This window comes from Oncorhynchus nerka, linkage group LG16 (assembly GCF_034236695.1).
Source record: "Oncorhynchus nerka isolate Pitt River linkage group LG16, Oner_Uvic_2.0, whole genome shotgun sequence".
NCBI classification, from domain to species: Eukaryota; Metazoa; Chordata; class Actinopteri; order Salmoniformes; family Salmonidae; genus Oncorhynchus; species Oncorhynchus nerka.
Window position 1 is genome coordinate 25,537,551 of NC_088411.1, and position 27,573 is coordinate 25,565,123.

Consider the following 27,573-nt stretch of genomic DNA (forward strand, 5'->3'; position numbering starts at 1 on the left):
GACAGCACCAGACTTGCCAGTTCTTGCTGTGAGATGTTACCCCACTCTTCCACCAAGGCACCTGCAAGTTCCAGGACATTTCTGGGGGAATGGCCCTAGCCCTCACCCTCCGATCCAACAGGTCCCAGATGTGCTCAATGGGATTGAGATCCGGGCTATTCGCCGGCCATGGCAGAACACTGACATTCCTGTCTTGCAGGAAATCATGCACAGAACGAGCAGTATGGCTGGTGACTTTGTCATGCTTGGAGGGTCATGTCAGGATGAGCCTGAAGGGTACCACATGAGGGCGGCAGGGTAGCCTAGTGGTTAGAGCGTTGGGATTAGTAACCGGAAGGTTGCACGTTCAAACCCCCGAGCTGACAAGGTACACATCTGTCGTTCTGCCCCTGAACAGGCAGTTAACCCACTGTTCCTATGCCGTCATTGAAAATAAGAGCTTGTTCTTAACTGACTTGCCTAGTTAAATTAAGGTTACGTTAAAAATAAAAGTGAGCAATCATCAGCACTCGATTGTTTTTGTCTGGATACAGTGGCGTTCAAAGGGTAAAGGTTAAAGTTTGTCTGTGAAAACACCGGAACACGTGTTGGTGTTAAAATAGTAAGTAATATCTAACATCATTTGCTAACAAAATCGGTTTATAATTTATACAATTTTGAGTGTTTGAATTGTTCAGACATTGCTTCGTGTTTTCTTAGTTAAAAGTACAGCTGAAAGACCCATGATTAGCTTAACTTGATTTAGCTTAGCCGTGCATGCTAGCCGTTGATCATGTAGATTCTCGCTTGTTCTTTCTAGCGTCTCCTTCGATTTTGTTACAACCTCATGACACACTAAATATGAATGACTTTCACTTGTATTATTTACTTCTTTCTACTTGACATGTCATTTTTGACAGATGTTAGCATTGCAGAAACAACCTTGGCGAGTTAGTAACTAAAGCTAGTACCAAATATTTGTATATCTGTACTAGAACAGTAATAGCTCATCGTGTAGTAGTACTATGTCAATGCTACTTGCTATAAAAACAAATCTGATTACACGTTTGTTTGACCAGTGCACTCCAGGCATGGTACATTTAGCATTTCACTGCAAGGTCTACCTACACCTGTTGTATATGGTGCATGTGACATACAAATGTATTTAATTTGTATTTCACAATCATGTGGATTCTTGCTGTTTCAAATCCATTCACCAGCTTGCTCCATTATACTAAGCAGTCAGAATTGAACTTTAAGTAAACGTCTCCCTCTACTGGCCAAATAAGGTAAGTCCTTTAGTCTGAGAACTATTGACTCAGGTCAGTTTCTCCACAGGCCAGGCTTCGGATATGGCTGCCATGTACTCTGGTATTCACTTGAAGCTCAAAAACCCCAAGACACCCTGGGTGGACAAACTGAAGCTTGCCCGTTTTGCATGGATTTCATCACAGTGCTTACTTCCTAACAAAGAACAGGTAACACATCTGCCCATCAGATATTAGGTGAATTATACCAGCATGTTTATCCTATTGTCTCTGTAAACCTTATTTGTTTTATATTGAAGTGCTGTGTCCTATATCTCCTTACAGGTACTCTTTGATTGGATAAGTCATGCATTGACAGGCTTTTACAGTAAGAAAGTGGAGTTGCCACAGGTGGTGGTGGAAGGCTTGTGGATCTACCTGGATGATATTTTGCACAGCAAAAAGCTACATAGTGTGTTGAGCCAAGGAAAAACCATCAGCCTTCGTTTGGCAGTAGCGCAAGTAAGTTGGTCATAAGTGCCGATGATCAGTATGTAATCGCTACACTTTTAGCAGCTTAAGTTAGTTTGATGCTTTTCAAGATAAGGACATTGATGGTACAGCATACCACCCTGCATCTCACTGCTGGCTTGCTTCTGAAGCTAAGCAGGGTTGGTCCCTGGATGGGAGACGAGATGCTGCTGGATGTGGTGTTGGAGGGCCAGTAGGAGGCACATGTTCCTCTGGTCTAAAAAAAAATATCCCAATGCCCCAGGGCAGTGATTGGGGACATTGCCCTGTGTAGGCTGCCGTCTTTCGGATGGGATGTTAAATGGGTGTCCAGACTCTGTGGTCACTTAAGATCCCATGGCGCTTATTGAAGGAGTAGGGGTGTTAACCCCGGTGTCCTGGCTAAATTCCCAATCTGACCCTCATACCATCACTGTCACCTAATCATCACCAGCTTACAATTGGTTCATTCATCCCCCTCCTCTCCCTTATAACTATTCCCCAGATCATTACTGTAAATGAATGTGTTCTCAGTCAACTTAACTGGTAAAATAATTGTAAAACAAAAAGAAAGTACACCTGTTTTATTGAATGTATTGATTTTTGACAGGTGATTTTTCTTTCCAGGTTATAATTGAAAGGATTCAGGAGTTTAGCTCAGGGACCTCCTCAGCGTCTGTCTCCACCGTGTTGAGCTGCTGTCAGGGCATCCTTTCCTCCTCAGTCCTCTCTGTCACATTCACCACTAAGTACGAGCTACTGGTGGAGCTGTTGGCCAAGCTGTGTACCCTGGGCTGCTCCAAGCTCAGTCAGCAGCAAGCCACAGTCCCCCTGACACCCCAGGTGTTTGAGGTCCTCCTCCTTACCCTGAGTAGTTACCTCGCGGTCCAAAAGCAGCAGGCCAATGTCAACCGCGTGTTTGCCCAAGTCACAACACACCTGCTCCAGCACCTCCTCCTGCTCAGACACCTATTGACTTCCAGGGCCTGGATGGCCGAGGATGACTCCCGTGTCCGCCAGCACCTGAGTAGGGACATCCGTGGGAAAGTGGACACCATCCTGCAGTCTGCTCTCTTCCTGCCAGACCACCTCCAGGCCTATAAGGAGGAGCTCCTCTCAAAGGAGGAGCCAGGGATGAAGAAGGGAGCAGCGGGGAAGAGCCTACTCTCCCCAGTCAACTCGATACTCTCAAAGATTTGTGCACAAGGGTACTGTGACACTGATCTCCATTTTGCGGTCAGGTCGAGTTCCCTCCCACTGCTCTTCAAATTCTCTCTGGATGCCTACTGTAAAGGAGGAGATAATAAAGTACTCTGCTTTCACATGTTAACACAGTTAATCGCTGCCTTGGATTTCACAAATGAGGTGACTCTCAAAGACCTGTTTGATGGTGAAAACTGGAGCTTAGCTCTGCTGGCTTTGGAGAACCTCTTGAATTTATGCTTGACGGCAGACATTTACAATGTGGTGGCTGACAGGATAAAGTACGAGGAGGTTCAGTTGATTTTCTACAGGAAGGTGGTGAGGCTGTTGTTCGACAATGCCCAGCCCAGCATATCAGCATGGTACCGCTGTCTAAAAGCCCTGCTCAGTCTCAACCACCTGATCATAGAGCCGGACCTGGACGAGCTGCTGTCGGCAGGATGGATTGATTCCGACTGCACAGAGCCACGGGTTAGGAAGGCACGCGAGGCCCTCATCTCCTCTGTTCTCCAGATCTACGCCAAGCTGAGGCAGCTCCCCAAGCTCTTCGAGGAGCTCCTGGCTGTCATCTGCCGCCCAGCAATGGATGAGCTCCGACAGCCCGTTCTCCCAGAGGCAGTGCATAGGACGCTCAGCATATGCCTTCTGGACAACCCTACCAGCCAGACTTTGGAAATATGCTGCCTCATTTTAGAGAATGTAACAAGCTATGTACTCCCGGATCTGGAAGGAAACGAAGACATGTCCCTGAAGTTGTTCTCCTTGAGTGTGCTCTTGTACTCTGTGTTGTTCAGCCTGAAAACTTTGGACAACAGCACACCATTTCCTGTTGTGAGGCAAACCCAGGCTCTAATGGAGAAGATGCTCCAGGTGGTGAAGCCAGTGCTGCAGCTGGCTGAAGGCCAGGCCCCAGACGTCCCTGGGTGTCAGAAAGTCCAAGATGCAGGCCTTCTGCTAAAGTACACTTGGGTGGAGGTGGACACCCTCTTTCAGATTCACTGTACGAAATACACATCTCCAGCAGGCCCAGCTAGCGTTAACATACTAGACGACATAGGTATTCTCCTCTCTGGTGTGATGGCGACAGGTGAAGATCAGGCCTCTCCCATCGGCCAGCACTGTAGCCCCATGACTCACCTCCTGCAAAAACTGCTCACTCTCCAACAAATGAAGAAAGTTATCCTAAGCAATGAGCTCTTGGCACAGACTAGAGCTTCAGATGTCCTCCGCAGAGCAGCCCAGTACATTGTGGGGAGAGGAGATCCTCAACTCTGCCAGCAGAGTGACCAGCTATGGGACCGTCAGGTCAGTAGTGTGGATGCCAGCACGTACCCAGTGGCACATTGGTACCTCGTTACCACAAACCTACCCATGATCTCGCCATTCCTCACTGAGGACGAAGTGTGTCATATAGCTGATGTTCTCCTCAGCTCCCTACTTCAGAAGACACCAGATGACACCACTGAGAGGCTGTCTGTCTCTCTCATTTCCAAAGATCTGCTTGAGAGCCTTGTTCTTGTCGAGTTACCCACTATTTACTCTGCTGTTGTCAGATGTGTCACTCAAAGGATTGTGGGGATTCTCAGCAGCATCCCAGACATGGCCTCTGTCTGTCCTGCACTCATGAAGTTGAGTGAAGTAAGCTGTTTGACAGCTGGAGACAAAGGAAGTGCAGTAACTCAGTCAGATGGCGATGTCAGTGAATCCCATTCTGCTTTGAAGAGACTGGAGTCCATAGCCCAACACATACTGAACTCTAGTACGACCGGAGCCTCTATAACCCTATCTCAAAGTCAAGCCGATAACCTTTTAAGCTTACTTCAAGTCACCAATGCTCTTAACCCAGATGGAATGTCCTCTGAAGACTTTTCAGGGCTCTTTTTACTCTTATTCCTCATGGTCACAGACACACAGCTACATAATGATGTGAAGCCTGCCGTAACAATACATCTGCTGAACCAGCTCTTCAGTCTCATGGGGTTGCTTCTGGCAGGGAATAATTCCCATCATGTTTTAAAGATTGTGCATGGGAGTAGCCTCTTGGAGGCATCTTTGACAGCTCTCTTTTCACACAGCAATAAGGGCCTCTTTCAAACCGTGGACAGCTCTGCTTGGCTGACTTTCCTAAAAACCGTCCAGGATTTCATCCAGTCCCTGATCCTATTGATAATCCACAGAAAGAGCAGTGTCCGCCTTAACCTGGAGAAATTCACCACCTATTTGGTCAATAGCGAGGTTGCCATTATGGCTTTGTCTTCTCTCCCAGGAAACATTGAAACAGGGGGCCTGTTCGCCGTACAGCTCCTGCTTGCGTCTATGAACACACTGTGCCAGGCCATGACATCCAGCCTCAGGACAACCAAGCAGCTAGATGAGACCCTGAGTCAATTACTGTGGAAGACCACTGCTGTCATGGGCCCTGCCATCCAGGCCAGCCTGAGGGCTCAGACAGGCAGTCTACTAGGCCAGGCCTTCTCTGTGGATGTGGTGACCGGGATGGTGAGGAGCGAGCTGGCCTGTGCTTGCCACCAAGATGAGCCTAGCGAGGGCATCACACAGGAGAGTCTAAGCCACATGGGCATGTACAGGAGCTTCAGCCAGCAGATTCTCAGAGAGCTGTGCCCATCCCAGCGCCCCATGGACTTCCTGGTCTCATCGCTCCACTTCCTCTCAGCGTACTATGCTGCTGCAGAGATGACCAAAGCCCTTGGCCAGGAGGAGCTCTTTGTGGCAATTCTGCAGAATGTCCACAAACTGCTTGCAGGTACGCTCTCTTATTCCACAACAATGAATGTTTTTTTTATCAGACTTGGTACAGTGTATTCTGAGATGCTCACCTGTGTGTGTGCGTTGTGTGATTTCCTACTGCTCGTAATATCTGTAAAATAGCGCTCAAGTAAATGTCAAAGTACATTTCCTGTACCATTGCTGACAGACATTGATAACTAAAACAGACATAATTAAGCATTTGCACCGAATTTCTCTTGAACACAAAATAATAATACATATTATTATTAAAAAATATTATTCAAAAGAATTGTACATTTAGAAACCATCTCATTTCCCAGTAATGGATAAATATAATGATAGCGTTATGGATTGATACTTCACACCTATTATTTAATGTTAACCATAACTCTTCTGTGTTAGCCCCATGGCTGTCAGTATCAGAGGTGAGGTCCCTGGAGGAGCCAGTAAAGGAGCTTCTGGACCAGCTGCTGGTCAGGAGTACCCCAGAACAGTTCCACCTTCTCCTGCTGCTGCTCCGAGACGGACTGGATACCTCCAAGTTCAGGAGCGGCTGTCATAGGGTAGGTGTTATATTTACTGCAAGTGTTACTGTACAAGTTGTGATATTACTAGCTACTGTAAAAGGATGCTATCTGAGTTACAAGCTACTGTATTTGGTGTCCTGAATACTTAAACACTGAAGTCTGGATAACATTTCCTATATGGTCTACTAAATGGTATTTAACACCACCTTCAAAACCTAGCCTTGTATTTTTCCTACTAAATAATTCAGCACAGGAATCCCTCAATTTTCCCTCTTCTCAGTTCTCCTCTACAGAGATTTCCCTAAAATGGTTATGTGGGCTTTGTTGACACACTACAAAGAGCACACTGTATTTTACAGGAAGTCCTTTCAACTGTGACGATAACGAAGCTGCTTGCCAGCGGCCTGCTTCCAGAAACCTGTTTAAAGGCGTTCTGGCTCATTGCACCTCAGATCATATCTGCCTTAGTAGTAAGTATTCACTGTGACATTTGATGTGCTGATTTGGATAAACAAGGATTGTTTATCCAAATCAATTGATGCCACTGAAAAATATTATTTGAGCTAGAATCACTCAACATCCAGTTATGGTGAAGGTACAATGTGTTCTTCTCACTTAAAAACCTGCGTCTTTCTCACTTAAAAACCTGCGTCCTTCTCACTTAAAAACCTGCGTCTTTCTCACTTAAAAACCTGCGTCCTTCTCACTTAACCTGCGTCCTTCTCACTTAAAAACCTGCGTCCTACTCACTTAAAAACCTGCGTCCTTCTCACTTAAAAACCTGCGTCCTTCTCACTTAAAAACCTGCGTCCTTCTCACTTAAAAACCTGCGTCCTTCTCACTTAAAAACCTGCGTCCATGCTTCAAGAGGGACAAAACAAAGCATTGGCTTTGGCATAGACTTATCATCGACTTAAAGGGTAAATGTGTTTCCTATCTAACGTAGAAACCCCCTTTGGGCATTGCAGAGAGCACTGTAATTAGAACCACAGTCTGGCTGTCTGTTACAAAGCATGTCACGCTTCTCCTCCGCTGTGCACTGTCTCCTGGGTCTTGGATCTGATACGGGGGAAGAATTTATTTAGCTGGGGAAAGCCAATTTTGGGCTGCAGCAGTAAGTGTCTCTCCCTCCCTGTTACTGTCCCATTTAATCGAGCTGAATCTGGTTTCATTTATCAATATTGCCCCTTCTCACCTCATTGCAACTCTGCAGGAATAACTAACGTTAGGTTTTACAACACAACTACAATCCCTCAATGTGTTCACAACACAAACAGGAATGTTGCCTCATACCTTAATTGGTCTACAGTATATCTGTTTTTTTCTGTTCTCTCTATGGCTTACTTAGCCCTATTGCCAAATCCAAATGTAAACTTTCATTGCTTAATTAACACATTTATTTACTTGTTGTCATCAACCATAGTAAAACATTGAGACATCACATTTTGAGAACCCATACAGAATGTAGTACTTCACTCCTTGCTAGTTTCTCTCTTTCTGTCCTCCATCTTAAATCCATATTCCTCATTATATTCATCTCTGGTTCAACTCCCACGGTCCTCTCTGCTCTCTCTTAGTTTCTAGTGAAGGAGGCTGGCAAGGAGCCAACCCTGACTGCTGCTCTGACCGTGCCAGTGTTGGACACTCTGACAGCCATGCTCCGTCAGGGGGAGTGGATGCTCTCCAACCCCCACCACGTGACCATGGTGCTGGGGGCCCTGCAGTTTGTCCCCCTTGAGCACCTGACGATGGAAGTCTACCACGCTACCTTTGAGGCCATTCACGAGGCTCTGTTTGCAGTCATCCAGTGTCACCCACAGGTTAGTGGCCACATTCGATAAATGTGTTTTTAGCAACGCACATGCACCATCCACCGGAGGATCTGTCTTTTTCAGCCATCTATTTCCTGTGCTTAAGGAGTGCAAAATCCACTTGTCACTTTAATTCCATTTTGATTGATTGCTTTCCTTTTAATACTGTGACTTTCATAGTTTTGCTTGTTCCTGTTGTTTTTTCCCCTCCCGTTAATGTTACAACCGAGGAAACGTATGTAATGACCTATCAAACACACTCCGGTAATGGCTGAAATGGTCTTAATAGAATACATGGTCTTTCTGTTGAATCTATAAGAACGCTAAAGCTTCTCAGGGATTTAACATACCATCTCGAGACTTACACCGTACCCAAACCTCGCACATGCCACCGTGCGCAAATAGATTTTGTCCCCCCACACCAAACGCGATCAAGACACGCAGGTTAAAATATCAAAACAAACTCTGAGCCAATTATATTCATTTGGGGACAGGTCGAAAAGCATTAAACATTTATGGCAATTTAGCTAGCTAGCTTGCAGTTGACTTGAGGTTATTATTTATAGGGGTGCCAGGTAGGTTGTGCCTACCAGAGAAAACATTGGTTTATCCTTTTGGTTTGGGAGGGAATGAGTCCCATCTGGTCCGTCAAGTCTACACCAATACAAAGGACTTATGTAAAAGTCAGGATGGAAATAAACTTTTCATAAACCCTTAAAACATTGGAAAGAACTTCAAAAACAACTATGTTCTTTTGCGTGGGTTGTATTAGCAACAACAATGATTACACACACATATAATAATATCACAATGAGTTCTGGTTCCTCCAGAAATGTCCTGTACCTCGGACCTAAGAGTCCAGCCCGGGAAAGGAGTTCAGGGATCTCCCGTGACCTTAGTCACGCAATGTTTGTCCGTTCATTCAAGTGTAGCGTAAACCCAGTATTAATCATACAATCAATATAACAATATTTTACCACAGAACTTTAAAGCGTGTTCATTTTTTGTGGAATTTTAAAAACATACAATTGAAATGTTTACAAATTTAGATGCTCTGAAATTAAAACAACTTCCAAAAATGAATACTCAAATTATAATGATGATATGTTTGATCTCGCAAACAACGTAAAGTATGTTTAGATAGGTGTGATTTTTATTAGGGAGGGATCTAATTTTACTGGGGTCGAGGAGTGATCCAAAATAGGGGAGGGGCCAAATTATTATTGTTTTTTTGCGGAAGTTTGTTTTTTGGGGGGCACAGGGGATGGTAGTGCGTTTATTTTCCCTGCTTAACATTTGCTTTTCTGCTCGTATTTTCCCTATAAACAATAGCTTGACTGACTTTTGATATTACCCTAATAAAGTTGAGAAACATTTGTGAATGTTTGGTATGGTGTGGCTATTATTAAGCTTTAGCTACTGCAGGCCAATTGTGCGCTGCCCTATGGAACTCCCAATCACGGCCGGTTGTGATAAAGCCTGGATTCGAACTAGGATGTCTGTAGTGACACCTCTAGCGCTGAGATGCAGTGCCTTAGTCCGCTGCGCCATTCGGGAGCCCCAGCGCTCCAGCTGACTCCGACAGTTGAACTTCAGGTGAGGGAAAACTACAAGAGTTACACCTATAATATAACAATATTATGCTTATCTTTGTACAAAATATTTGGATTGAAAATCTGTATAGCAGACGCAGTAGCCATCTGACAAAGTTAGTTTTGATGTCTTCACTATTATTCTACAATATAGTAAAAATAAAAACCCTTGAATGAGTAGGTCTCCAAACTTTTTTTTTATATTGATAAATAAAATGAATCAACCAATCCAAACTGTATAGAGTCCAAATGATGAATGGAAAGAGACATCTATTACGAAACACCAACAATGTTAATGACATTCAGAGATTGCCATGCCTTCAAAACTGGGTAAGCCTACAAGGTAGGGAGGGATGTATTGTCTGTTTGTCAAGATTAGAGGTCAACCGATTTAATTGGCATGGCCGATTTAATTAGGGCCGATTTCAAGTTTTCATAACAATCGGTAATCGGCATTTTTGGACGCCAATTATGGCCGATTACATTGCATTCCACGAGAAAACTGCGTGGCAGGCTGACCACCAGGCTGACCACGCGAAGGTAAGTTGCTAGGTCGCATTAAACTTATCTTATTAAAAAAAACAGTCAATCTTAACATAACTAGTGATTAACTACAGATGGTTCATGATATTACTAGGTTAACTAGCTTGTCCTGCGTTGCATATAATCAATGCTGTGCCTGTTAATTTATCATCGAATCACAGCCTACTTCGCCAAACCGGGGATGATTTAACAAAAGCTCATTCGCGAAAAAAGCACAATCGTTGCACGAATGTACCTAACCATAAACGTCAATGCCTTAAAATCAATACACAGAGGTATATATTTTTTTAAACCTGCATATTTAGTTTAACCTCTTCCTCCTACCCTCTACTTTTTTGAACATTCTGTTAAAAATCGCGCAACATTTCAGCGCCCTGCTACTCATGCCAGGAATATAGCATATGCATTTGCTTAGTCTGTGTGGATAGAAAACACGCAGACGTTTATAAAACTGGTTAAATCACTGCTGTGGCTTTACCAGAACGGCATTTACATCGAAAAGCACAGGAAAAACTGATCACTGAAAATGGAAAAATATATTGCTGCGCGACTTGAACCCATTGATAAAGGTGAACCACAATTAATTGACTGAGGTTGCAGTACCTACAGCTTCCACACGGTGTCTAGAGTCTTGTCATTTCCCTACGAGTTTTTTCTTGGTCAAACACATGCAAGGCAGCGCATTTCTTCAGGTCTAGGACCGGATATTTTGGTTGAGTTTCTAGCCGGACATTTTTCCAGACGGACAGCTAATGATTTTTACATCGCCTCCTGATGAATTTTATCGCTTATTAACGTTTACTAATACCTAAAGTTGCATTACAAAAGTATTTCGAAGTGTTTTGTGAAAGTTTATCGTCGACTTTTTGAATTTTAAAAAATGACGTTACGTTTTGAAACAATGTTTTTTTAGTTTATCACACAGTCTACATATAACGATATCTAGGCTTTATATGGACCGATTTAATCGAAATAAAGACCCAATAGTGTTTATGGGACATCTAGGAGTGCCAACAAAGAAGATGGTGAAAGGTAATGAATGTTTTCTATTTTATTGTGCGGTTTGTGTAACGCCGAAATGCTAATTATTTTGTTTACGTCCCCTGCGGGTCTTTTGTGTTGTAGTGTATTGTTGCATGCTATCAGATAATAGCTTCTCATGCTTTCGCCGAAAAGCATTTTAAAAATCTGACTTGTTGCCTGGATTCACAACGAGTGTAGCTTTAATTCGATACCCTGCATGTGTATTTTAATGAACGTTTGAGTTTTAACTAATACTATTAGCATTTAGCGTAGTGCATTTGCATTTCCAGAGCTCTAGTTGGGACGCAAGCGTCCCGAGTAGAGGGAAGAGGTTAAGGAAATTCATGTTAGCGGGTAATATTACAGTTGAAGTCGGAAATTTACATATACTCCAACCTAAGTGTATGTAAACACTCATTTTTCAACCACTCCACAAATTTCTTGTTAACAAACTATAGTTTTGGCATGTTGGTTAGGATATCTACTTTGTGCATGACAAGTCATTTTTCCAACAACTGTTTACAGACAGGTTATTTAACTTATAATTCACTGTATCACAATTCCAGGGGATCAAAGTTTACATACACTAAGTTGACTGTGCCTTTAAACAGCTTGGAAAGTTCCAGGAAATGATGTCATGGCTTTAGAAGGTTCTGATAGGCTAACTGACATCATTTGAGTCAATTGGAGGTGTATCTGTGGATGTATTTCAAGGCCTACCTTCAAACTCAGTGCCTCTTTGCTTGACATCATGGGAAAATCAAAAGAAATCAGCCAAGACCTCAGAAATAGATTGTAGACCTCCACAAGTCTGGTTCATACTTGGTAGCAATTTCAAAACGCAGAAGGTACCACATTCATCTGTACAAACAATAGTACGCATGTATAAACACCATGGGACCACGCTGTCGTCATACCGCTCAGGAAGGAGATGCGTTCTGTCTCCTAGATATGAATGCACTTTGATGCGAGAAGTGCAAATCAATCCCAGAACAGCAGCAAAGGACCTTGTGAAGATGCTGGAGGAAACAGGTACAAAAGTATCTATATCCACAGTAAAATGAGTCCTATAGCGACATAACCTGAAAGGCCGCTCAGCAAGGAAGAAGCCACTGCTCCAAAACCGCCATAAAGCCAGACTACAGTTTGCAACTGCACATGGGGGCAAAGATCATACTTTTTGGAGAAATGTCCTCTGGTCTGATGAAACAAAAATAGAACTGTTTGGCCATAATGACCATCATTATGTTTGGCGGAAAAAGGGGAAGTCTTGTAAGCTGAAGAACACCATCCCAACCGTGAAGCACGGGGGTTGCAGCATCATGTTGTGAGGGTATGTTGCTGCAGGAGGGACTGGTGTACTCCACAAAATAGATGACATCATGAGGATGGAAAATTATATGGATATATTGGAGCAACATCTCAAGACCTCAGTCAGGAAGTTAAAGCTTGGTCACAAATGGGTCTTCCAAATGGACAATGACCCCAAGCATACTTCCAAGGTTGTGGCAAAAATGGCTTAAGAACAACAAAGTCAAGGTATTGGAGTGGCCATCACAAGTCCCTGACCTCAAATCTATAGAAATTTGTGGGCAGAACTGAAAAAGTGTGTGTGAGCAAGGAGGCCTACCAATCTGACTCAGTTACACCAGCTCTGTCAGGAGGAATGGGCCAAAATTCATCCAAGTTATTGTGGGAACCTTGTGGAAGGCTACCCAAAACATTTGACCCAAGTTAACCTCATAGTACGCCGCATCCCGCATGCGGGATCGTGACTACAGCCTCAAGCTCATTACCATAACGCAACGTTAGCGATTTCTAAACATCGCAAATGAAATGAAATAAATATGCCTGCTCTCAAGCTTACCCTTTTCTTAACAATACTGTCATCTCAGATTTTCAAAATATGCTTTTGAACCAGAGAAAATCAATCATTTGTGTAAGAGTGTTGATAGCTAGCTTAGCATTTAGAGTTAGCATTTAGCACGCAACATATTCACAAAAACCAGCAAAGGAATCAAATAAAATAATTTACCTTTGAAGAACTTCAGATGTTTCAATGAGGAGACTCTCAGTTACATAGCAGATGTCCAGTTTTTCCTGAAAGATTCTTTGTGTAGGACAAATCGCTCAGTTTTGTTACTATGCATTTGGCTACCGAAACTAACCGAAAATTCAGTCACCTACACGTCAAACTTTTTTCCGAATTAACTCCATAATATCGACTGAAACATGGCAAACGTTGTTTGAATCAATCCTCAAGGTGTTTTGTCATATATCTCTTCATTGAAATGCTGTTCCTGGATGCATGCTTTGTCCTCAGAATCGCATGGAAAAATACCAGTAGCTGAGTTTTGCGCACCAATTTCCACGCAGGACACCGTGCGGGCACTTGGCAATTGTAGTCTCTTATGGTCAATCTTCCAATGATATGCCTACAAATACGTCACAATGCTGCAGACACCTTGGGGAAACGATACAAAGGGTCCGTTCATTCCTGTCGCATTCACAGCCATATAAGGAGATCATGGAAAACGTAGCTTCGGAAATCCTGTTCATTTCCTGGTTGCTGAAACATCTTGGTTTTGCCTGAAGGTTTTGTTCTAAGGCACTCACAGTGAAAATCTTTGCAGTTCTGGAAACGTCAGAGTGTTTTCTTTCCAAAGCTATCAATTCCATGCATAGTCGAGCATCTTTTCGTGACAAAATATTGCGCTTAAAACGGGCACGTCTTTTTATCCAAAAATGAAATAATGCCCCTAGAGGACTATTTACATTTACATTTAAGTCATTTAGCAGACGCTCTTATCCAGAGCGACTTACAAATTGGTGCATTCACCTTATGACATCCAGTGGAACAGCCACTTTACAATAGTGCATCTAAATCTTTTAAGGGGGGTGAGAAGGATTACTTTATCCTATCCTAGGTATTCCTTAAAGCGGTGGGGTTTCAGGTGTCTCCGGAAGGTGGTGATTGACTCCGCTGTCCTGGCGTCGTGAGGGAGTTTGTTCCACCATTGGGGGGCCAGAGCAGCGAACAGTTTTGACTGGGCTGAGTGGGAACTGTACTTCCTCAGTGGTAGGGAGGCGAGCAGGCCAGAGGTGGATGAACGCAGTGCCCTTGTTTGGGTGTAGGGCCTGATCAGAGCCTGGAGGTACTGAGGTGCCGTTCCCCTCACAGCTCCGTAGACAAGCACCATGGTCTTGTAGCGGATGCGAGCTTCAACTGGAAGCCAGTGGAGAGAGCGGAGGAGCGGGGTGACGTGAGAGAACTTGGGAAGGTTGAACACCAGACGGGCTGTGGCGTTCTGGATGAGTTGTAGGGGTTTAGTGGCACAGGCAGGGAGCCCAGCCAACAGCGAGTTGCAGTAATCCAGACTGGAGATGACAAGTGCCTGGATTAGGACCTGCGCCGCTTCCTGTGTGAGGCAGGGTCGTACTCTGCGGATGTTGTAGAGCATGAACCTACAGGAACGGGCCACCGCCTTGATGTTAGTTGAGAACGACAGGGTGTTGTCCAGGATCACGCCAAGGTTCTTAGCGCTCTGGGAGGAGGACACAATGGAGTTGTCAACCGTGATGGCGAGATCATGGAACGGGCAGTCCTTCCCGGGAGGAAGAGCAGCTCCGTCTTGCCGAGGTTCAGCTTGAGGTGGTGATCCGTCATCCACACTGATATGTCTGCCAGACATGCAGAGATGCGATTCGCCACCTGGTCATCAGAAGGGGGAAAGGAGAAGATTAATTGTGTGTCGTCTGCATAGCAATGATAGGAGAGACCATGTGAGGTTATGACAGAGCCAAGTGACTTGGTGTATAGCGAGAATAGGAGAGGGCCTAGAACAGAGCCCTGGGGGACACCAGTGGTGAGAGCACGTGGTGAGGAGACGGATTCTCGCCACGCCACCTGGTAGGAGCGACCTGTCAGGTAGGACGCAATCCAAGCGTGGGCCGCGCCGGAGATGCCCAACTCGGAGAGGGTGGAGAGGAGGATCTGATGGTTCACAGTATCGAAGGCAGCCGATAGGTCTAGAAGGATGAGAGCAGAGGAGAGAGAGTTAGCTTTAGCAGTGCGGAGCGCCTCCGTGATACAGAGAAGAGCAGTCTCAGTTGAATGACTAGTCTTGAAACCTGACTGATTTGGATCAAGAAGGTCATTCTGAGAGAGATAGCAGGAGAGCTGGCCAAGGACGGCACGTTCAATAGTTTTGGAGAGAAAAGAAAGAAGGGATACTGGTCTGTAGTTGTTGACATCGGAGGGATCGAGTGTAGGTTTTTTCAGAAGGGGTGCAACTCTCGCTCTCTTGAAGACGGAAGGGACTTGGCCAGCGGTCAGGGATGAGTTGATGAGCGAGGTGAGGTAAGGGAGAAGGTCTCCGGAAATGGTCTGGAGAAGAGAGGAGGGGATAGGGTCAAGCGGGCAGGTTGTTGGGCGGCCGGCCGTCACAAGACGCGAGATTTCATCCGGAGAGAGAGGGGAGAAAGAGGTCAGAGCACAGGGTAGGGCAGTGTGAGCAGAACCAGCGGTGTCGTTTGACTTAGCAAACGAGGATCGGATGTCGTCGACCTTCTTTTCAAAATGGTTGACTAAGTCATCTGCAGAGAGGGAGGAGGGAGGGGGAGGAGGATTCAGGAGGGAGGAGAAGGTGGCAAAGAGCTTCCTAGGGTTAGAGGCAGATGCTTGGAATTTAGAGTGGTAGAAAGTGGCTTTAGCAGCAGAGACAGAAGAGGAAAATGTAGAGAGGAGGGAGTGAAAGGATGCCAGGTCCGCAGGGAGGCGAGTTTTCCTCCATTTCCGCTCGGCTGCCCGGAGCCCTGTTCTGTGAGCTCGCAATGAGTCGTCGAGCCACGGAGCGGGAGGGGAGGACCGAGCCGGCCTGGAGGATAGGGGACATAGAGAGTCAAAGGATGCAGAAAGGGAGGAGAGGAGGGTTGAGGAGGCAGAATCAGGAGATAGGTTGGAGAAGGTTTGAGCAGAGGGAAGAGATGATAGGATGGAAGGAGAGAGAGTAGCGGGGGGAGAGAGAGCGAAGGTTGGGACGGCGCGATACGAGTAGGGGCAGTGTGGGAAGTGTTGGATGAGAGCGAGAGGGAAAAGGATACAAGGTAGTGGTCGGAGACTTGGAGGGGAGTTGCAATGAGGTTAGTGGAAGAACAGCATCTAGTAAAGATGAGGTCGAGCGTATTGCCTGCCTTGTGAGTAGGGGGGGAAGGTGAGAGGGAGAGGTCAAAGAGGAGAGGAGTGGAAAGAAGGAGGCAGAGAGGAATGAGTCAAAGGTAGACGTGGGGAGGTTAAAGTCGCCCAGAACTGTGAGAGGTGAGCCGTCCTCAGGAAAGGAGCTTATCAAGGCATCAAGCTCATTGATGAACTCTCCGAGGGAACCTGGAGGGCGATAAATGATAAGGATGTTAAGCTTGAAAGGGCTGGTAACTGTGACAGCATGGAATTCAAAGGAGGCGATAGACAGATGGGTAAGGGGAGAAAGAGAGAATGACCACTTGGGAGAGATGAGGATCCCGGTGCCACCACCCCGCTGACCAGAAGCTCTCGGGGTGTGCGAGAACACGTGGGCGGACGAAGAGAGAGCAGTAGGAGTAGCAGTGTTATCTGTGGTGATCCATGTTTCCGTCAGTGCCAAGAAGTCGAGGGACTGGAGGGAGGCATAGGCTGAGATGAACTCTGCCTTGTTGGCCGCAGATCGGCAGTTCCAGAGGCTACCGGAGACCTGGAACTCCACGTGGGTCGTGCGCGCTGGGACCACCAGATTAGGGTGGCCGCGGCCACGCGGTGTGGAGTGTTTGTATGGTCTGTGCAGAGAGGAGAGAACAGGGATAGACAGACACATAGTTGACAGGCTACAGAAGAGTGGACTACACACAAGTGGACTACACGTCTCGAATGTTCAGAAAGTTGAGCTTACATAGCAAGAATCTTATTGACTAAAATGATTAAAATGATACAGTACTGCTGAAGTAGGCTAGCTGGCAGTGGCTGCGTTGTTGACTTTGTAGGCTAGCTGGCAGTGGCTGCGTTGTTGACACTACACTAATCAAGTCGTTCCGTTGAGTGTAATAGTTTCTACAGTGCTGCTATTCGGGGGCTAGCTGGCTAGCTAGCAGTGTTGATTACGTTACGTTGCGTTAAAAGAACGACAATAGCTGGCTAGCTAACCTAGAAAATCGCTCTAGACTACACAATTATCTTTGATACAAAGAAGGCTATGTAGCTAGCTACGATCAAACAAATCAAACCGTTGTACTGTAATGAAATGAAATGAAAATGTGATACTACCTGTGGAGCGAAGCGGAATGCGACCGAGTTGTTGAGTGCGGAAGTTCTATTCGGTAGACGTTGGCTAGCTGTTGGCTAGCTAGCAGTGTCTCCTACGTTAAGGACGACAAATAGCTGGCTAGCTAACCTCGGTGAATTAAGATAATCACTCTAAAACTACACACTCTAAACTACACAATTATCTTGGATACGAAGACAGCAAAGACAACTATGTAGCTAGCTAACACTACACTAATCAAGTCGTTCAGTTGAGTGTAATAGTTTCTACAGTGCTGCTATTCGGTAGACGGTGGACGTTTGCTAGCTGGCTAGCTGCTGGGCAGATAGCAGTGTAGACTACGTTAGGACGACGAAATACGATAATTACGCAATTATCTTTGATACAAAGACGGCTATGTAGCTAGCTAAGAAGAAATTGCTAAGATTAGACAAATCAAACCGTTGTACTATAATGAAATGTAATGAAATGTAATGAAAAGTTATACTACCTGCGGACCGAAGTGCGGATGCGACCGCTCGCTCCAAGCCCTCCTCATCATATGAGGTTAAACAATTTCAAGGCAATGCTACAAAATACTAATTGACTGCATGTAAACTTCTGACCCACTGGGAATGTGATGACAGGAATAAAAGCTGAAATAAATCATTCTCTCTACTATTATTCTGACATTTCACATTCTTAAATTAAAGTGGTGATCCTAACTGACCTAAGACAGGGAATTCTTACTAAGATTAAATGTCAGGAATTATGAAAAACTGGGTATAAATGTATTCGGCTATAAATGTATTTGGCTATGTAAACTTCCGACTTCAACTGTGCGCGTGTGTACGCACGCAGTTGCAGTCGGAAGTTTACATAGCCAAATACATTTATACACAGAGTACACACACACACAGAGTACCATTTTGGACACCTACTCATTCAAGGGTTTTTCTTTTTTGTACTATTTTCTACATTGTAAAATAATAGTGAGGACATCAAAACTATGAAATAACACATTTTTTAATCACAATATATTTTATATTCTTCACCCTTTGTCTTGATGACAGCTTTGCACACTCTTGGCATTCTCTCAACCAGATTCTTGAGGTAGTTACCAGGAATGCATTTCAATTATCAGGTGTGCCTTGTTAAAAATACATTTGTGGAATGTATTAATGTGTTTGATCCAATCAGTTGTGTTGTAACCAGGTAGGGGTGGTATACAGAATGTGGCCCTATTTGGGAAAAGACCAAGTCCATATTATGGCATGAACAGCTCAAATAAGTAAAGAGAAACAAGTGTCCATTACTTTAAGACATGAAGGTCTGTCAATACAGACATTTAAGAACCTCTGAAGTTTCTTCAAGTGCATCAAGTGATATGATAAAACTGGCTCTCATGAAGACCCAGAGTTACCTCTGTTGCAGAGGATAAGTTCCTTAGTTACCAGCCTCTGAAATTGCAGCCAAATTAAATGCTTCACAGAGTTCAAGTAACAGACATCTCAACATCAGCTGTTCATTGGAGACTGTGAATCAGGTCTTCATTGTCGAGTTGTTGCAAAGAAACCACCAATAAGAATAAGAGACTTGCTTGGGCCAAGAAACATGAGCAATGGACATTAGACCGGTGGAAATTAGTCCTTTGGTCTGGAGTCCGAATTTGAGGTTTTTGGTTCCAACCGCCATGTCTTTGAGACACAGAGTAGGTGAACGTATGATCTCTGCATGTGTGGTTCCCACCGTGAAGCATGGAGGAGCTGGTGTGGGGGTGCTTTGCTGGTGACACTGGCAGTGATTCATTTAGAATTCAAGGCACACTTAACCAGCATGGATACCGCAGCATTCTGCAGTGATACGCCATCCCATTTATATATATATATATATATGAGGTCGACCGATTTGAATCGGAATGGCCGATTTCAAGTTTTCATAACAGGCATTTTTGGACACCGATCATGGCCGATTACATTGCACTCCACGAGGAGACTGCGTGACTGCTTGACTACCTGTTACGCGAGTGCAGCAAGAAGCCAAGATAAGTTGCTAGCTAGCATTAAACTTATAAAAAACAATCAATATTAACATAATCACTAGTTTATCTAGCCTGTCCTGCATTGCATATAATCGATGCGGTGCCTGTTAATCTATCATCGAATCACAGCCTACTTTGCCAAATGGCTGATGATTTAACAAGCGCATTTGTGAAAAAAGCACTGTAGTTGCACCAATGTGTACCAAACCATAAACATCAATGCCTTTCTTTAAAATCAATACACAAGTATATACTATTGTTTGTACAAAACTGCATATTTAGTTAATATTGCCTGCTAACATGAATTTCTTTTAATTAGGTAAATTGTGTCACTTCTCTTGCATTCCGTGCAAGCAGAGTCAGGGTATATGCAGCAGTTTGGGCCGCCTGGTTCGTTGCGAACTGTGTGAAGACCATTTCTTCCTAACAAAGACCGTAATTAATTTGCCAGAATTGTACATAAATATGACATAACATTGAAGGTTGTGCAACGTAACAGCAATATTTAGAATACGGAACGGTTCTGTATTTCACTGAAAGAATAAATGTTTTGTTTTCGAAATTATAGTTTCCGGATTTGACCGTATTAAAGACCTAATTCTATATTATTATTATTATAGTATTTCTGTGTGTTATTATGTTATAATTAAGTCTATGATTTGATAGAGCAGTCTGACTGAGCGGTAGTAGGCAGCAGCAGGCTCGTAAGCATTCATTCAAACAGCACTTTCCTGCATTTGCCAGCAGCGCTTCGCTGTGCTTCAAGCATTGAGCTGTTTATGACTTCAAGCCTATCAACTCCCGAGATTAGGCTGTTGTAATGTGAAATGGCTAGCTAGTTAGCGGGGTGCGCGCTAACTCAATTGGTGACGTCACTCGCTCTGAGACCTTGAAGTAGTTGTTCCCCTTGCAGAGTCCCCCCGCGGTTTTTGTGGAGCGATGGGTAACGATGCTTCGATGGAGGCTGTTGTCGATGTGTCCCTGGTTCGAGCCCAGGTAGGGGCGAGGAGAGGGACGGAAGCTATACTCTGTTACACTGGCAATACTATAGTGCCTATAAGAACATCCAATAGTCAAAAGTAATATCTGAATTCCCACAAAAATACCAGAATTTTCTAGATTTGTCCATGCCAGCAAAAAATATTCTGTTTTATAATTCAGTCAATATCTGGGGATTATAAAAATTGTACAAATCTTCACCCGTTGTCCAATTGTTACACTTGCTAGTGTTTTATCATTTACCCAGGAAATCATATTGTGCATTCAGTGTCCACTGATCTACGGACTGACCCTTAGAAAGATTGTCTGGCAACTCAGGTTTATAAGAACAATTCTCACTGTACCAGAATTTGAATCATATGTCCAAATTCACAATAACATTATCCTAGTTGCAGTACTTTGACAACAACTATGCTGCAGGTTTTTTAGTCTCAATCCCGTTGGGCACCAGGTTACTGTAACATATGATGTTATCTGATACAAAAAATACCTATCCAGACGTTGAAAGATCTGAAATGCGTCAGCAACGTCTGAGCAGAGGAACACAACCAGAATCTTTCCCTGGCTTGATTCAGCCTTTTACACAAGCGCCCAAGGGAGTGACTAGCTTACCCCTTCCCCATTCGCCTTATTCTCCGTCAACCTTGGATCCAGGCCAGCACCTAAGTTAGCCTGTTTCAATCTGACATTGAACATATTTTGAGGGTGGTAACCAGGGAAAATATCCCACTGCCTCCCGCTGTAGGCAATGAAGCAGTTTCTTTTCTCAGAGACAAACTTCAGAATCAATTTCTGGAAAGGGCTGTTGGTCTGTGCCAGAGGGGCGCTTAAGTGGAGGCAGATGTGCTCTGGAGAGGGGCACGTCTTTGGCGTGAACACTGGAGGGTGCATGGAAACTATTACCTCGCTGACTGATGACTCATAGGAATATCGCAGTGCCTGAGAATTGTGGGCCAGTTTTTAATCTCTTTCTCTCGTTTAGAGACTGATGGCACATGACTAAATCTAATAAAATCTGAATGTCTTGCAAATGCAATGTTGTCAAAGTTTAACTTTTTGTAACGTGGCCCTATTTTGGTATGTACCCAGGTGATGCTGAAAGCGGCACCGTCCTTCCTCAACTGTTTCTACCGCCTGGTGGTCTCCATCATGCATGAGGGGAGACAGAAGGGCGAGGCCGAGAGAGGTAAGGCCATCGGTTCATGCATTCAATAATTTATTCACTCACCCATCCACCACTTCATACAGTAATCTAAGTATTCACCCATTAACAAGTGATAGGAATGACATTGGCGTTGACAGGAATTGGCTAAATGTTCTTCCAATAAATGATTTAGCAGTTTCTATTTTCCTGTTGGTTCCCATTTAAAGAAGAGCAACCACCCATCTTCATGTGTATTAAATGTATTTTTCAGCATTTAATCATCACACCATTTGATAAGTATGACACCGCCTGTTGTTTTAAAAGTTGACATAATATTTAGCCTGGGTTCCTCCCAAGGGAGTCCTCTGTAGATATGTGCTGTCAGTGTCAAACGACGCCATCATACTGTTGCCAGGCTAACCAGTCCTGTTAATCGGGCAAGAGTATTTCATGGCATTGAAGTATGTTATAGGTGAGTCGTATCATGTTATACTATGTAAGAGGTGGTCGTGTCCACTCCACATTCCCAAGCAGACTACACATGAAACAGGGCCTATTTTAATCCGCTGACCTTACCCTGTGGAAAGAGAGAAAGGAGAAGAATGGTTTCTCCTTCAGTAATGTTACATTTCTGTTGCTGGTTGTATGCCCTGCTGGTCCCCGTGTACTGGATCAAAACCAACATGAGGGAAATACAAACAAAAAAAACAATCCCACTGAGGGTGACAGAACTGTCGAAGGAGACATGAAAAGCACAGTGCACAGCTGGAGTCCCAGCCAAGCTCGTGGATGAACACCTTGTTAAAACCCTGTAATCCTGTACTGCTAAATGCATCCCGTATGAGTTGAATCAGTGTTGAGGAGCTGTATTCAGCTATGTGATCAGCATATTCAGGATACATTGTTTTCCTGTTTCTGAAAGGAACAACATAAGACAGCAACATGAGTTCAACATCAGAGCTTACCTGACGTTATTGACCAACAGGAAATAATGACATACTCAATTATTCAACAGTAATTGTCTTCAGGTGGGGTTTATTTTTTTGATATCATAGATAACACGTTCTTAATGAGAAGACTGTTCGTGTTGGTCTTCCATAGCCAAAGGAGGCCACCACTGCAGACATCTGGGCAGATCTCCCCTGTTCCAGACAGAGGAGGAAGGGTCAAGAAGGAAAAATGGAGTGGAGCAGCTCATTCGTTTTAACTAGCATGTCAGGCTCAGCGCGTCATGTAATTAGTTCCTGGCTGGCTCTGTGAAATATAGTAACCCTCACGGGATACATTTCACGGAGACTGGGTTGTTTGGCAATACCTGCCACCCAGACAATGGTGGCCATATTTCTCCTCTGTGGCTATAGCTATACTGTACATCCAATGAGTCACGAGAGGAAAAAAGGGATGGATAAATTGTTCCAACTGGGCCTTTGTTGTCTAATGGGCTAAACTGTTTTATGCAGACTGTGAGCATAAACCTTAGTCGATACACAATTAGAATGGTTAAATGGCTCTTGTTGCTCCATATTCTGCTCTTAGCTATCATGATTGAAATCTCAACTTATACAAAAACCTATTCTTATTGTACTGCTCTGTCACAATGCATTCACAATATATTAATTCTCAGCCCGCACCCTTGGGATTTGATTCAAATGCTGTGCTTTCATCAGCAGTACAGCCCAAGTCTGTTTTAGGAGAACAGTGCACTCTGAACAAACACTGCTGCATCACTCAGTCACCATTTTGTACAAGTTGTACCACTTCTGGAGTTCTGGCTGAAATGAATGTTTATCCTTCAGCGTTTGGTGTGGTCTAGTTTTCAAAAAGCTTTGCTCTTCTATTCCCCAGCCCCTGAGATCGATGCGGAGGTGCTTTTGAAGTGTGCTCGTCTGGTGGAACGCATGTACTCCCACATCGCCACCACAGCCGAGGGCTTCACCATCCTCTCCTCCTTCATGGTAGCACAGTACGTCAGCGAGCTACAGAAGGTAAGATCTTCTCTCATCAAGGAAGATGGCCGTGACATTTCGCTCACAGTTTTAAATGGCGATTAGGCTATTTTATTGTACTTTTGCAGGTTGAAAAATGAATTTTCGTCCTTAAATGGCCTCCAGATCTTCCTTCACTCCTTTATCATCCCTCACAAGCCCTTACATCTGAAGGAAATACACTATCTGCACAATGAATACCAGGATTTTAATTTGATCCATTGCTGTTTGTTATTGTGGAGTTAAACCATGCTTGGTATTGCATTTAGAGCTGCTAAGGCAAGTCCTCTGGACTTCTCAGATTTGAAGGAAAGACAAGTCAACATTTTCATTTCCGCCATAATCTTGTCCCAACCTGCGCCAACTTGTCCTCTAAAGGACTGTACTTACTGTAGACTCTGGTAGACTATTTGTCTGTCTCATTATGTGATGCCGTCTGAGCATATCTGGCACTGTCTCAATGTGGAGAAACCACATTTTTTCCTAGGGTCTACGAGACTGCATTCACGTTACTTGACTGCGTGCCATAGTCAGCATTTTCCATGGAACAGGCAGAGAGAGGGAAGAAAATGTATGCCCTCTCCACTGGAAGTCGCTCTGGATAAGAGCGTCTGCTAAATGAAATGGCTAACATGTCATTTTGCAAAACTCTTAAGATGCATGAGGATTGATTTGTAATAACAAACTCTTTGAGTAAGAATTAAAGAAAGGATTGGTTACTGCAATAGTTCAACCATTGTTCTTTCAAGGTTAACTAAGCCAAGAAACCCACCTCAGTATGTGCCTTGGCATCTCTCGAAGAGGTTTTGTTGAGGCACTGTCCAGTTTACAGCTGGCAGTACATTATGTTCCTACCAGGCTTTCAGAACTGCCTCAGCTGCGTTCACAAATAAAGGTGTAAGAAAGAGGCAAAACCCTGATCAGCCATCTCACTCATCACACCAACATTTTGATGTTTCTGAGTCTTATTTTACTACCCCTTCCCCAGCCTCACTCTGTCAAATTGAAACCCTCGCCTCCCTTCTTCTCCTTTCCACTCTCCTCCACGCCCTCAAGGTTACTCTGCAACCAGACATCAAGAACCACCTGACAGAGGGAGTTTACAGGATCCTGGACCTCTGTGTTGAGCAGGACGTTAAGTTTTTGAACACCACCCTCCAGATGGGTGTCAGGGAGGTGTTCAACGATCTCTATGGCAGTTATACTCATTACCATAAAACCCAGCGGCAAGGAGAGGAGAAATACACAGCCTGACATTCCCCTCTACCATCTCTCTTTCCAGAAATACTTTTTCTTTATAGCAGCCAAGTTTTTTTTTCTTAAACAACTGTTTAAACATGTAAATTGTATTTTTTATGTTTGTGTGTTGGTTTAGTAGTGGGGCAGAAAAGGTAATTGACAACAAATGATGTCTCAAGTGTGTTTTATTTTAATACCTTGTTTGGTCTTTCTTGTATTGATGGCTAATGTACTGTAACTTTAGACTATCCAATTTTCAAGATTTGATTTACAGTGCCTTCAGAGAGTATTCATACACCTTGACTTATTAAAAATTGTTACAGCCTGAATTCAAAATGGATTAAAATGTTTTTTTTTCGCTCACCAATCTACACACAATAAATACCCCATGATGACAAAGTGAAAACATGTTTTTCAAAAATAAATAAAGTATTCCCACCCCTGAGTCAATACATATTAGAATCACCTTTGGCAGCGATTACAATTGCGAGTCTTTCTGGGAAAGTCTCTGAAGAGCTTTGCACGCCTTTATTGTACAATATTTGCACATTTATTTTTAACAAAAATTCTTCAAGCTCTGATGTTTGTTGTTGTTCATTGCTAGGCAGCCATTTCCAAGTCCAGCCATAGATTTTCAAGTAGATTTAAGTCAAATCTGTAACTAGGCCACTCAAGAACATTAAATGTTGTCTTAGTAAGCAAGTCCAGTGTAGATTTGGCCTTGTGTTTTAGTTTATTGTCCTGCTGAAAGGTGAATTTGTCTCCCAGTGTCTGTTGGAAAGCAGACTGAACTAGGTTTTCCTCTAGGATTTGGCCTGCGCTTAGCTCTATTCGGTTTATTTTTATCCAAAACCGTTCAGATGCTCCAGACTATTGTGTGAGAAGACCAATTTTCATGGTCTGAAAAACACTGCTCTAGCTCTGTCACCTTTCACAGCAGATGCAGAAGTGTGACATAGGCGGATGCGGTGGATTGAAACGCATCCAACACTAATTACAATTCCACTTGGGTGCGGACGTCAACTTAAAAAAATAAAAGAAATTAAGCACATTTTTACTCCTGAACTTGTTTAAGCATGATATAAAAGGGATGTAATAATTTTATGCTTTTTTTTGTTTTCATTTGGAGACATTTCTAAAAAAAGAATTCCACTTTGACATTATGGGGTATTGTATGGGTAGACCAGTGACACAATCTCAATTTTAATCAACTTTCAATTTGGGTTGTAAACAACAAAATATGGAAAAAGTCCAGGGGTGTGAATACTCTGTAGGCACTGTATGCTTTATCTGGGAACTCTGTTTCAGATGTGACGAAAAAGGATACAAGTAAATGATTACTATACCATTACAAAGGCAAATTGGAAATGGTTTAACCCAACATATACAGCGTGTACAAAACATTAGAGACACCTTCCTAATATTGCGTTGCACTCCCTTCTGCCCTCAGAACAGCATCAATTTGTTGGTGTCGAAAGCGTTCCACAGGGATGCTGGCCCATGTTGACACCGATGCTTCCCACAGCTGTCAGGTTGTCTGGCTGTTCTTCGGGTGGTGGACCATTCGTGACACACACAGGAAACTGTTGAGCGTGATAAACCTTAACCCTAATTGCTCCTATAAGTTGCTCTGGATAAGTGCCTTGCTCAAGGGCACAACGACAGACTTTCACCTTGTCGGCTCATGGCTTCGAACCAGTGAACTTTCGGTTACTGGCCCAATGCTCTTAAACACGAGGCTACCTACCACCCATACACATACACAGTTTCAATTGTCTCAGGGCTTAAAATCCTTCTTAACCTGTCTCTTCCCTTTAATCTACACTGCTTTTGAAGTGGATTTAACAAGTGACATAAGGGATCATAGACTGACCAGGTGAAAGCTATGTCATGGAAAGAGCAGGTGTTCCTAATGTTTTTTTTACACTCATTGTATAGTGGAGGGGAATGTCATTGACTTTATCACACGCATTCCTCATGAAACATTGTGCCTGAATCTTTCCCTTGTGATTTGCCATACATTTGTTATTAACTACCAGATGAGAAAATCTTAGGAGAAATGTGTATTATATTTGGGGTTGTCTTTTGCAGACGAATACGGAACATCTTATAATTTTATAAATAATGAACAGTATGACAGATATGTTTTACAGGCGAAGGTCATTATGGAACTACAGTTTTTGAACGTTATCATTTTCCATAAGGGCTCATCAAGCGAGTGTAAATCCTTCAGTAAAACTCAATATATTCATTTTGCAAGCGTTGTTTTCCTTTTCTCTTGTCTCAATAAGTATTTGTTCCCTCGTGTGTAATATATGGGACATTTCTCGTGTGTGTGTGTTATCCACTACCAACCTTGAGTTTGAGCAGCCAGTCTTAAATGTTTCATTTTACATTTGAGTTATTAAGCAGATGCTCATATCCAGAGCGATTTACAGTTAGTGCATTCATCTTAAGATAGCTAGGTGGGACAACCGCATATCACAAGCATAGAATGTAGACCTCTGTAGTCAGAGCTAGAAGGGGGGGGGGGGGGCGCGAGGTGAGGAGGGTTATTTAAGATACTGTTTGAAGAGGTAGGGTTTCAGATGTTTTTGTAAGATTGGCAGGGAGGGACTCTGCTGTCCTAGCTTCAGTGGGAAGCTGGTTCCACCATTGGGGTGCCAGGACAGAGAAGAGCTTGGACTGGGCTGAACAGGTAGGTGTGGGAGGG

General features: G+C 43.8%; 1 protein-coding gene across 1 annotated transcript; it reads left to right on the forward strand.

Moving 5' to 3' along the window:
- The first annotated feature begins 496 nt into the window (after positions 1–496).
- Positions 497–27,111, forward strand: LOC115144315 (unhealthy ribosome biogenesis protein 2 homolog). The gene is made up of 10 exons (XM_029685244.2): positions 497–601; positions 1,318–1,457; positions 1,572–1,748; positions 2,364–5,703; positions 6,090–6,250; positions 6,574–6,684; positions 7,792–8,034; positions 21,582–21,678; positions 23,482–23,621; positions 24,678–27,111. Exons 2-10 carry the CDS (start codon positions 1,332–1,334, stop codon positions 24,873–24,875), a joined length of 4,593 nt encoding a protein of 1,530 aa, XP_029541104.2. The 5' UTR covers positions 497–601; positions 1,318–1,331; the 3' UTR covers positions 24,876–27,111.
- The last annotated feature ends 462 nt before the right edge of the window (positions 27,112–27,573 follow it).

What these genes read in the sequence shown, in the direction of transcription:
- LOC115144315 (XM_029685244.2), top strand. Translation starts at nt 1,332, where the DNA reads ATGGCTGCCATGTACTCTGGTATTCACTTGAAGCTCAAAAACCCCAAG. An exon ending in TCATCCAGTGTCACCCACAG is followed by an intron (nt 8,035 to 21,581) that starts GTTAGTGGCCAC and finishes GTATGTACCCAG; the next exon opens with GTGATGCTGAAAGCGGCACC. An exon ending in GAAGGGCGAGGCCGAGAGAG is followed by an intron (nt 21,679 to 23,481) that starts GTAAGGCCATCG and finishes TCTATTCCCCAG; the next exon opens with CCCCTGAGATCGATGCGGAG.